This window comes from Dermochelys coriacea, chromosome 2, assembly GCF_009764565.3.
Source record: "Dermochelys coriacea isolate rDerCor1 chromosome 2, rDerCor1.pri.v4, whole genome shotgun sequence".
In the NCBI taxonomy this organism is placed as follows: domain Eukaryota; kingdom Metazoa; phylum Chordata; order Testudines; family Dermochelyidae; genus Dermochelys; species Dermochelys coriacea.
Window position 1 is genome coordinate 42,472,896 of NC_050069.1, and position 12,594 is coordinate 42,485,489.

At 41.2% G+C, this 12,594-nt stretch overlaps 1 protein-coding gene across 3 annotated transcripts in view; it reads right to left on the bottom strand.

Moving 5' to 3' along the window:
- Positions 1-12,594, bottom strand: part of SDC2 (syndecan 2) — a 100,979-nt gene that overhangs the window by 3,029 nt on the left and 85,356 nt on the right. For all 3 annotated transcript variants that reach the window (XM_038391671.2, XM_043507564.1, XM_043507566.1), the window contains one exon: positions 2,707-2,840. In XM_038391671.2, the coding sequence (XP_038247599.1) occupies positions 2,707-2,840 (134 nt within the window). The remainder of the gene's footprint in view (positions 1-2,706; positions 2,841-12,594) is intronic.

Sequence of the window (12,594 nt, forward strand, 5' to 3'; positions counted from 1 at the left end):
TATAAGATCTGTGCAATTATATTTTCCACATCTGTAAAAGTGCATTGAGTTAAGTCACAAGATGAAAAGTCCTAAATGCCCACAGAATTATGAAACATAAAAAACTAAAGTCAATGAAAATGCTACATCTGTTCAGTGGTCACATCATGGCGACATCAGCATTCAGCATCTATATTGCTTTGATTCTCAGACATCATTCTGCTGGATAGGTTATCCTGATGAAACCAATCAGCAAAATAAATGCAGTTTCACTGAAAAGCCAGTTAGGAGGGACAGCTAACTGCAGGGAAGGTAGAGTAAAAATACAGCAGGATTTACAGACAGTACAGAATTTGGCAGAAATCAATACAGTGTGATTTAATAAAGATAGATGAATGTGCTTTACATGGGGAAAGAGAATATTATCCACATGTATGAAACAAGAGATTGAAAGTTAGAAGACATAAAATGATTATATGCTGATAAACAAAGTAATCATGGGTGTATAAATACTAGCCCCCCCCGCAGCATAATAACAGTGATAATGTTGTAATAAAATGTAGCAAAGATATTACATGCAAGAGCAAAGAATTATTAGTCATCTCTGTAGAACACCTGTGAGGTTACATCTGACATACTACAGGCAGTTTGAGGTTTCACCTTAAAGTTAGAATTTAAAAGAGGCAACTAGTGACGAAAGGTGTAGAAAACATGATTTATGAAGAGAGAACAGAGTCTGTACAGACTAGAGAAAAGATTGAGTCTTTATGATAATTCCTCATGTATTACATAGGCTAGCAAGAAAGAAGTAGTAGTCAAAACACATTTTTAAAAAAGCAGGAAAGGTCTAAAATGAGGCAAGAGGACAGAATAATTAGTAATCACTATCATAGTGAGGTCAATGAAACTTCATTAAGAAGACCGTGGAGTCACCATTATTGGAGACTGACACAGCAAACAAGATTATATATTTATTATTTGTATTACCATAGCACCTAAGAGCCCTAGTCATGGACCACTGAGCTAATGTGATTCTGCAGAAAGCTATGAGTAATATTCTCCAAGGATACAGAAAGACAGACTAGATCATTCAAGAGGACCTTGTTTTCAGAGCATTCAAATACCACCAAGCCTCAACTCCTGATAATTAATGTTACTGTGCTCCCTGCTGCTTTCAGGGTGAGCAACCCCCTTTTTCATTGAGTGATAAGGGAGCAAATTTTAATCTTTCCCTCAGATTTAGAAGTCTGTCAGCTAGTTTGTCTTTGGAATGGATCTATAACCTGAAACAACAGCATATAAAGATCAGTCTTCTCTATTGCACATTTATACACCAATAAAGGAAGATCAAGCTTTTGGTCCTCTTCTCTGAGCCCCTTCACAAAGCCATCTTTCCCTTCCCTGCTTTTCTCTATATCATGCAGTCTCCACGTAAATACTTCAATAGTAAGTGCGATTATCTCTTTCCAAGAGTATTTTCCACATTGCTTTCAATATTTTTTAAATTTTATTGTCCATACACAAAACACCCAAGCACAGAAATAAGCTATTAGAACATTAGCAAAATCTTTTCAATGTACAGAAACTAATTGAACTGGTTATTTTACCATTTTCCTAACAGCTGTATATGTGATCAGCTCTTCTTTTTTGAAAGAAACATTTATACTCAAAGCTTCTGCCCCATGGTTTAATAAGCACTGGATTCAGCATGCCCAAGCATACCTATTAAAAATGGTTTTAATAGCCTTATTTTTGCATGCCCTTCTTTTTATTTTATTTTACTTTTTTCTCCCTGTATACAAAGAATAATAGAGTGTCCTTATGTAAACTGACAGGCTGACAGTCCTCACAACCAAAGGGAAAGATGCTCAAAAGTATCTAGACATACCTTGAAAAGGGTCTGATATGCAGAGCACGCCTTCTGTAAATCAGACCCTCTTCAAGATGTCAAGTTAAGCACCCAAAAATCATGAGCCAGTTTGGAAACTACTGAGATTCTCCAGCCACAGAAGATGTATAGGATGGGTAGCAACAGAACAAACTTCCCCATAGTACTCGGCCAACAAGTCTCTGATCTAAAAGACCACCTCTAAGCACAAAGGAGCAGTTCTTGTCATAAGCATTCAGTCCTGGCATCTCTGGTACTTCTGTCAGCATGTGTCTCGTTATAATAGTGGTTCTGTGATGTGAATGCCTGTCAACTATTCTTTTAACCATTGTCATCTACATTGTTGTCCATCTGTGTGCTAATGGAACTGGTGAATGACAAAGTAAGCATTGCAAAATACCATGTTAGAATTTTACGGATGGCATTTTTTTTTGAGAGAAACCTGGAGAAAAGCACAAAAGGTACCACAAAAACAAACAAAATTATCCTTTTTATGGGCGAGTGGGGGGAGGCATAATAAGGTTAAGACTATATTTCATGTTCACATATACCTATGTGTTCATGAGCAGATGTGCTGTCCTGGTCTCGATACTCTTCTTGGAAGTGAAATCCAGAGTTGGAACACTGTCTTTATACTGGGAATTAGAAGCTCTATGACCAGCTCTACATTTGATTTAACAGAGTGTAATAATATTAGGTAAGGTTTTTGTGATTATTATAGGCATAACCATTCACCAAGTATATTTTCAAATAACCTTTTAAGGCATACAGAATTATGTTTGATTAAAACCATGTAAAAAGTATTATTCTGCTGCAGTAAAAAGAAATTGTCCACAAACCTTGGTTTGTGCAGGAATCTTGGTCTGTGTTTTCAGTGTAGTTGTCTCAGCTTTAGGTGCATCACTAGTTGATGGTATCTTTGGAAGTGTTCTAGACGTTGCTATTACTGTGTTACCTTCATCTTCTTCCGCTCCTAAAACAAAACAATGATGTTCAGGAAATCTCTGCACGAAAATCATCCGTACGCATTACATTTTGACTGTAGTAGAGTTCCGATCAAAAAAAATAAATGATATTTTGCCCATGATTATTCATAACAACCTTGCTTTGCCACAAAACATTTGAGATAAACTGCTACAATCCACTGTAGTTACCAAAATGTTTCTGCCATTCTCTATGTCAGTTATCAGGCTTTTAGAGTTTAAAACCCTCTGAATATTTTTTTTTAAAAGAAAAGAAGAGAGCTTTCAGAATACGGATATAGAATACAAGATGTAAAGGTCTGAATGAGAAGAAATGGTCATCCCAGAATGACTTCTTGGCAAATAGATGAACTGACTGACAACCTGAAAGTCATAGGGAAGTTTAGATCCCATGATCAAGAACTATCTGAATTCAGCATTGTAAGGAACCGGGGTTCATACCACACAGTAAGTAAGTACAAGGGTATTGGATTCAAGAAAAGCAAAAGTGAAGGAATTTAAAAAAAAAAAAAATTCTATCCACCACTGTGAAAGAACGTTAAGGGAATTCTACCCTAATTAAGGCATAGACAATTCCTCCGAAAAAGACTGCATGAAATATGTTGTCAATATGGGGCTTCATGAAGGACTGGTCAAATATTTGAAAACAACATCCTGTAAAGAAAAAGAAGAGGAGAAAAGCGTCCAATAAGAAAAGGTATCCACGCTTACCTAAAAATTTCCCTGCTTAAAATAATACGGTCCATAGATACATTACAATAAAGTACTTCAGCCCTCATGCAGCTTAAGGGCAGAATCAGGCCTGTAATGCACGGGCAGCAAGGGACTGTCCGACCTCCGGAAGGTCCCTCCAGTTAAGAAAACTTCCGTAGCTAAATTAATTCCAATTCTACTTACTTAAATTACAGATTGTGATAAATACACTTTGAGAAATACATTCCTACTGAATTCCACCTGACAACAAACCTAAATCCTCAGATATCAATTTCCATCTCTATTCTGGATGATCCATTTGTCTCCAGCATAGGCTGGATTTGTGGACCTTATTACTGAAAAAGAAAGGAATTTTTCAGATAAGCATTGATGTATTTTCATAATCTTCTTTGTGCTAAGGTCCGCAGATCTGTTATGATGGTATTTTCGTAGCGGAGTGCCTCCAGGGTGGGAAGCAGGATTATCCTTTAAATATGGACACCCAAAACAAGGCAAATTATATAAAAATATCTTCTCCAGGCCATAGTACTAGGGAGAAAGGAAGAAGACTTCTGCCAAGAGAAAGGGACATAGACTAAGATTGGATGGTCAATATGCACAATTTGATTACCTAGTTGCTGTTTAGCAGGTCTCAATACAGGAAACACGACTCTTTGGCTTTGAGACTGTCAGTGCTCCTAAGGAGTGAACTTTCATGTTTAACTGGAGGACTATTTCCTGATTTTACTTATGGAATGAATGTTAGGATACTTGTGAGGACTACTTGTCTGAATTAACAGTACAATACTGGGCAGGTACAGAGTTTGTTAAAGTTTTTCCATGAGAATTCTAAGGTGATCTAGGGTTCACCTGGAGGCCTCAGTTTTTAGGGTTTAGACCTTCCCTGATAAAGTTTAAGATGACCTGAGATGAAAAGGATCATGCCAAAAGCTTCCTTTACAGTTGAAGCAAGCTGGGTGCTCACAGGTAACTCCACCACGTGGGCTTTGATGAAAGTGAACCTACAGTTTGATCTCTATTCAATGGGTTCTTTCTCAAACAATACAGTTAACAATAGCCATTCAAACTATTAAGACAGTTCACAAGTAGTTTACTATGGGGAATTACAAGCTTCCAGGAGAGATTAGGACAATAATATTCTGACACCACAAGTTCCATATAAATAATATCCCCTTTTGATCTCCGAGTCAATAGAATACAGTAATGAAGCATTACAAGACAGAAACAGGATTTAGCATCTATAGGCTAATTAGATCACATTATTAGATTTCTAACAGGATGTAGGTAAAAAGACATATTTAGCACTTACTCTTTGATTCTCGAACAATACAGGCAAACATGTTAAAGATTCTAATCTACAAGAAATGGCCCTGTTTACCACTGCAATATCATTTTGATATGTTCTTAAGGGTTTCTTTACAGGTCAGCCAGCTTGCTGACTGTTTAACCTTCATTGGCCCAGCGTTACAAGGGTAAAAAGATTTCTCTGTGTAGATCTTCAGCCCTAACTTGAAGAGTCTGAAAATTTGATGACCAGAACCTCCACTTGCTAAGGTGACTTTCCTCAAATCAGCCAATTGTGAAGATATTGATACACTATTAGCTACCACCATTACTAGGTATTTGATGAAAACTCCTGATGTAGTTGATACTCCAAAGGGTAGTACCTTGTGTGGTGATAATGTGCTTGTCCCACCAGTAACCTCAGGGACTTCCTGTGAACAGCATGGACAGAGACATGGAAGTAAGTATCTTGCAGATTGAGAATTGCAAACCAGTCCTGTATGTTAACGATGGAATTCTGGAGGCAAAGGTTACCATTTTGAACCTGAAGCAACAAAAAAAGGCATCAAGTTTCCACAAGTCTGGGATAGGGCACCATCCCCCTTTTTCTTTGGGATTAGGAAATAGTTGAAATAGAAACTGTATGGGAATCCCTCCCATATTATAGTGGAACTTCCTCTACTGCCCTTAAAGTGAGAAGGAATTCCACTTCTTGAAGCAAAGTCTCTTGTGAGAGAGGGACCTCTGAATACAGACAGGGAAGCAGGAGGGGAGGGTATGAAACTAAAGAGAGTTTCCCACAGAGACTCTCTAGAACCCAGAAGTTCCACACTTCCTGAAAGAAACAGAGGTGGTGCCCAAATGGGGGGAGGGACGGAAGGAGAAGTGAAGGTTCTGTAGACTGGTAGTAGCTCAACCCTCAACCAGCCTGACAAAAGGGGTGCTTGGAAGTGATCACAGCATGAGAGATCACTGATGTAGAGGCCTGAGGTCTTCTCCTTTGAAAGCACCGCCATCTCTTCGGAGGCTCGGTGGACCTCTAGTGGTAGAAAGTACTGGGGGGATGGTCTCTGCCTAGAACATGAAGGTCTTCCCTGCTTCCTTCTAAGAGCTGCTATAAATACTCCTTGTGAATGCAGAATAGCCTGGGAGTCCTTCAATGAGTGAAGAGAGTCATCCATCTTTCAGTTAAAAAAAAGTTCAGAGTCCTCAAAGGGGAGGTCTTCAATCAGATACCTGATGCCAGGATGTTCTCCTCAGGACAATGAAGGTTGCTATGAACCACACAGTGCATCTAAGGAGGCCTGCAGACACATTTTAGCTGTCTACTGCCCCTCAGAAATCAAGGATTTGAACTCCTCAGGCTCTTGAGGCAGCCTGTCGGCAAACTCAGCTTTTCTGCCAGTTGAGATACTCATACCTTGCAAAGAGCGCTTGGTAGCTAGCAATTCTAAATCTGAAACTAGCTGATGGACCACTCTTGCTGCCAGGGCTTTTCAGCTCTTTATCTTTTGGTGTCAACTTTGTTTCCTTCTTGAGCTGCTTCAAGGGAACTTGGCACGGGGTGGGTTTTAGAACTGGTTGGAAAATGCTGGAGTTGCTGTAGTGAAATATGTTGCCAAATCTATTACAGATGCAATGAAAATTTTGCCAAAACACAAGCAGATTATCCACTGGAAGCCTGCCAGCATTTCAGGGTCTGCAGCTCCAGCAGGAAGCCTGCTAGCCCTCTGGACCCCAATGTGCAGGGCTCTATGGGAGCAGGAAGCCTGAGGTCTGTCATTTCTCATCTTGTTCACCACCTTTAGTGTTAGGGGCACTGGGAGAAATGTATATAAAAGTCCTTTCATCCAAAGTAAGAGGAAGGCATCTTCTCGCCTGTGAAGGCCCTTTCACTCCTTGAACAAAACTTCTTGTTGGTGATGGTGGTGAAGAGGTTCACCTCTGGAAACCTCAAGGTCACAAATATATGGCTGAAAGTCCAAGAATCCACCTCCCACTCATAATACTTGGCAAATCACCTGCGGAGAGAGTCAGCACTGATGTTCTGAATGCCTGGAAAATGTCTTGCTGAAATGAGGATATGATCGACTATGCATCAATTCCATAGCTGTATGGCTTCAGCACTAAGAGAATGGAATATTGCTGCCTCTTGTCAATTTATGTAAAACATGCAAGCTATGTCATCTGTCATAATTTTGATAGAGTTGCCCTTGATTAAAGCAAGAAAGTGAAGACATTCCTGCCTGCCCTGAGCTTCATAAGGCTGATGTGCAGACTTGGGCCAAAAGTCTGCTCTGAACAGTCAGAGTCCCTGTATGTGTCCCCCCACCTTCAGCCCAATGAAGATGCATCTGTTATGGTAATGGTCGGGGGTGGATGAATAAAGGGGATGCCTGCACAGATGTTGCAAGAATCCTTTCACCAGTAGAGGGAATCTTTCATATGAAAACTGTCTGTCTAGACTGTTCTGTCTAGACTTGTTCAGTAGATAGACTGTTTTTGGTCACCCATGGAAACAATGAAGGCACAACCTTGCATGACTTGTTACAAAGCTGCAAGTTGTCATGTACTCCAAATGTTGGAGACATTTTCTCACAAAGGTCTGTGGGCTCATTTGAATCCTCAGATGAGAGTCTGATAGTGTCATGAACCTGTCCATGGGAAGGTAGGCCCTGGCTGTTATAGCATCTAGGGATGCCTCTATGGATTCTATTCTCTGCACAGGAGGCAATATAGACTTCTCAATTTTGAGGTTGAGACCTAGCCAGAGGAATTGGGTCACGGCTGTCAGTATAGTTGAAAGTACCTTGTCATAAGACTGTTCCTTCGTCAGCCAATTGTTGAAGTATGTAAAGACTATCACCACTGCACGAAGAGAGGTGGTGACCACTGCCCAGACTTTAGAAAATACTCTCAGAGCAGAGGTAAGCCCAAATGGGAGAACCCAGTATTGGAACTGATCCTGGCCTATCACAAAATGAAGGAATCATATCAGAGATGGGTGAATTACGATATGGAAATACGCGTCCTGCAGATCAAGGGCTGAAAACCAAGCCCCTAGCTCCAATGAAGGGACTACAGCTGCAAAAGTGAGCATCCTGAACTTTTGTGCTCTCATAAAGTTGTTTAGCTCTAAAAACAGGTCTCCACCCTCCATTCATCTTTAGGATCGGGAAATACCTGGAGTAAGATCCCTTTCCCTGTGCTGAGCAGGAACTGATTCTGAAGTTCCTGAGCACAAAAGGGATTTGATTTCCTGTGTCAACAAGTGATTGTAAGAGGGGTCCCTGAAGACGGACAGGGAAATGGATGGGGTGGACGAAGGGAGGTAAAAAGAATGGAGTAGCCTGATTTTATAATCTCCAAGACTCAGTAGTAATTTGTTCAAGAAGGAAGGAAGGTGGAGAACTGTTGCACCTGGAAGCCCAAAAAGTAAAGACAATTCAGACCCTCGACCAGCCTATCAAAACTGGCGTTTTGACAATGATGAAGGCTGTGTGGTTAGGCCAGATATAGGGGTTGGTCTCTTTCTCTGGAATCTAGTTTTTTTCCTTAGGGGCTCTGTACATCTTTGACACACAGGGAACTGGATTGGGGGGGGGCGGAAATCTCTGGGCTGTTTGGGATCTACTATATCTCAGTTTGTTTACAGCTCTGTAGATCCCAAAGGTTTCAAGGTGGCCTTGGAGTCCTTCAATGTATGTAGAGACTTGGCCACAAAGAGTTTCAAGCTATCAAAGGGAAGGTACTCAACTGTACTTTTGGATTGCCCTGGGGAACACAGAGACCTGGACCAAAGATGCCCACTGCATGACAACTGGCATGGAGATGGAACAAGTGGCAGTATCAGCAGCATCCATAGAAGCCAGTAAGAACATTCTAGTGAGCAGCTAGCACTCTGCTATAATGGTCTGAAAATGCTTGTGATGCTCAGTTAGAAGGTGTTCAATAAATGACTGAAACTTAAGAGCAGTTGGTGTGATTATACTATCCCATTAGAGCCCAGTAATTAGCAATCCTAAACTGCAGGGTCACTAAGGAGTAGCTCTTATGTCCAAAAAGGTCAAGGCATTTTTGGTCTGTGTCATACAGCATTGTCTAAGTGTGATGCTGCCTTCCATGTTCATTGGCAACTTCAATGACCAATAAGTTAGGAGAAGGATGGGAAAATAATTCAGAATCCTTGATTGGGATACAGTATTTTTATCAGCCCACTGATAAGTGTGTGGTACCATTGCTGGAATTTGCCAGCTAGTCTTGGCAGGATCCAAAAGTGCCTCATTAAATGGGCAGGGTAATTTGAGCAGACAATGCTGCCTGTAAAATATCCAGCAGCTTGTGCTATGACTCCTTGACCTCTTCAAAGGGTATCTGTAAAGAATCTGACACCTGTTTCACCAAGTCTTGAACTGCTTAAAGTCATTAGCAGGGAGAGTGGGAGAGTCATGACAGCATCTTCAGGGGCAGATGAGATATCAGTCTGCAGCCTGAGCTCCGGCTCCTCGAATGTTTACTCCTACTGTTCAGGTAACTGAGGAGAAAGAGATGGGAAGGGGACTGTCAATCTCTGCAGTTCCAGCAAGCGAGGCTAGAATCTCTAGAGAATTGTTTACAATATGGTCACTAAGAGGAACCACATGGAATAAGGGGTGCCATCTATGGCTGCTCATACACCGAGGAAGGCCTTCATAATGTCTCCTGCAAGCATCACTCTGACATCTACAAAGAAAGAGAAGAACAGGAGAACCCTAATCAGATATTTGAGAGAGGTGCTCCTCATCATCATCCACAGGAGGAGCTTCACCGGAAAATGGTGGTGAATCAGGCAGTAGTAGAGAAAGGTTCAGTTCTGGTAATTGTGCAGATCTCAGTACCAAAAAGGGCTTAGTACCCCTCAATAGGGGAGACTCCAGTTCCTCTGGCACAGATAGGTCCTCAGAGTACCTACGTTCCGGTGGTACCAGATGAACTAATGGTATCAAGGTGAAGGTCTATTTAGGCAGGCAATAAATGGAAGAGGAAGCAGATGATATGCTTTGAGGCAAAAATAGGCTGAGGTGGCCACTTAGCTCTCTGAGGTACCAAGGGCCCCACTATGTTGGGTACTGGAGGCTGGAGTGTGTCTGTCAGTACTGGTTTGCTGAGAGCAGACTGTCTCTCCCTAATGCCTTGATCATGTCCTGACAGTATCAAAGATGTTTTAGCTACCAGAGTGTGGCTGGAACCATGGCTTTTAGAGGCGCCCAGAGACTTGGCTGTGCCATCAGTCCCAGGGAAGCCTGGAGACTCAATGGGTACTGGGCTGAGAACCCAAAGGCTCAGAGATGGTCAACTTATGAGGAGATTTCAGTATGTTTGGTGAGGGTTCTTTATGAGGCGATCCAGAGTTCCTTTTCTTAGAGCCCCTTTCAGAGATCTCTAAAGTTTTTCCTTTAGAAGGTCTAAGGGAATGTTAAGCTGAGGATGTAGGAAGCTGAGGAAGAAACATTTCAATCCCGGTGATCTTGGCATACTTCCCCATGAAGGGGGTGGGGACAGAATTGAAAGGACAAAAAAAAAATCCTCAAAAATAATGCTCTATAAAAACTAACACTAACTATAAAACACTAAACTAATCTAAACTCTAACACTAACATACTAGCCCAGGCAAGCTTGACTGACAAAAGCAGTTATACTGAATATTCCACCTCAGGCCAAGGTGGCTGAAAACGAACAGAGGGCAATTTACCTGCACAGCCTTACATAACTTCAGTGCAGCGCATGAGGATGCGCAGAGTGCATGCATGGGCTGAACAGGCACTGCCACTGAAAATCTCCGATTAAAACTGCACGGCATGCATGCGCAGCCGAAATGGAGTATCCATAGGGCCACTACTCAAAGAACTTTTCAGCACCATGGATAGCAACAGCAACTTCAATTCTGTTGTAATCTGCAGATCCCCTGGTACTGTGTATGAGCTCAGAAAAGAGACAGCGTGCTAAAATAAGTGGTGCAGAGGTTAATAATGCCCAAGTAGTCAACACCAAATGTGATGGTGCTATAGCACATGGTGACAAATGAGATGTCAGTAACGGAGGTAATTATATTCAGACAATATTGGAAGTCCAGTATTGTGCTCCTTCAGGCCTCCAGTGGTACCCATTTCAGTCCCTGAAGTCCACTCTTCTTGGGTTGATCAATTGAAGGGGATCTGTCCTTGTGGTTTTCAGAGGAGCATGCTGCCCTACCAGAATCCATAGTAGGACAGGTTTAGAAGTAGCAATTCAGGAGCTAGCTGATCTGGAGCTCACTAGGTATTTTCTGGACTTGGCCCCCATTGGTCCAGGAAAGGGTCTTGCCCATCCAGCGCTGATGTGGGTTGCATAGATCTGTCTAGTAAGGACAAGGGGTTAGGGGAAGGTGTATATGCATGCTCAGAGGAATCAGAATGACTATGCCCTGGTCTTTCAGCACTGATCTGCTAGGCTGCAATCTGTGAAGCTGAGCATGGGAACCATGCACTGAAATTCTGCCCTGCTGCACGCTGAGGGTGAAGAGAGGAAATAGCAACCTCCTAAGTACTAGCCTCTGCTGAATCAGGGAGCAAGACACATGCCAGTCAGTGCACACAGCCATTTGACTGGTCTTCACTAAAGTCTTTAAAACATTACATACAGATGATACGTTATTAGTTACAGGTATAATAGTGTGTGTGCACACAGCTAAGTGGCTGGTTTTTGATTTACTGAGGATTTCAGTAAAACGTGGACTCTAATAAACTTTCCCCATATAATGAACCAGCACAGGGCAGCTTTCCTTAGTGTTTTCTAGTATTAGTACTTACTTTCTTCTCTGTAATTTTTGGACTACTTATCTTTAATAACATGCTACTTATTAAAATATTTATATTTTATATGATATTTATATTATATTAAAAATGGTTTGCAGTACTGTTGAAGCCATGTTGGTCCCAGGATATTAGAGAGACATGGTGGGTGAGATAGAATCTTTTATTGGACCATCTTCTGTTGGTGAAAGAGACACTCTTTGAGCTTACACAGAGCTCTTCTGGCCACACAGTCTCTCTGTAATGCAAATGTAATTCATACAATATAATTTTCCTTGCCCACATCTGATTACATCTGTCCAAAAGGCCTCAAAACAGACCTGTTAGTCTGTACCTGCAACTTTATAAGGAGAAATCATCACTAGTAGATTTTAGATGTTTGCAGGAGCAATCAAATACTTAGACATCTACATTTTATTTATGCACCCAATTATTTCTACTTGCAAAAATGGGGCAGAAAAGGAGAGGCAGTTTTTAATACTGTCATGAAAATAGTCACATAGGTTGAAGCAAATACTGAACCAAATTAGACTTCCTAAAATATTCTCTTTTTAAAAGTTGCCTGTCCTAGCAACCCGTGAGCATGAACATCAAAGAAAGAAACTGCAGAAATTTCAAGGTCGACTGGCTACTGCAGTAGCAATTGTGATTAAGCAAAGTTCTTTCTTTAGCTGAGTCTGGATCAGGTACAAAGGGTAAACAGCCACTTACTGTATCTATGCTGTTGAGAAGAATGAAAGCGTATAACTAGAGTTGACCGTTCACCCTACAACTCACCAGGACAACAGAAAGATAAAGGAAGAAGATCCGTGTTTAAAAAAAAAAAAAAAAAGGAAATCTGATTTCATTTGTATCTTGAATTAGCAATGGATATTCTCCAGGAAAGTTTACTGCCTACCATGGAATCAGTGTATGT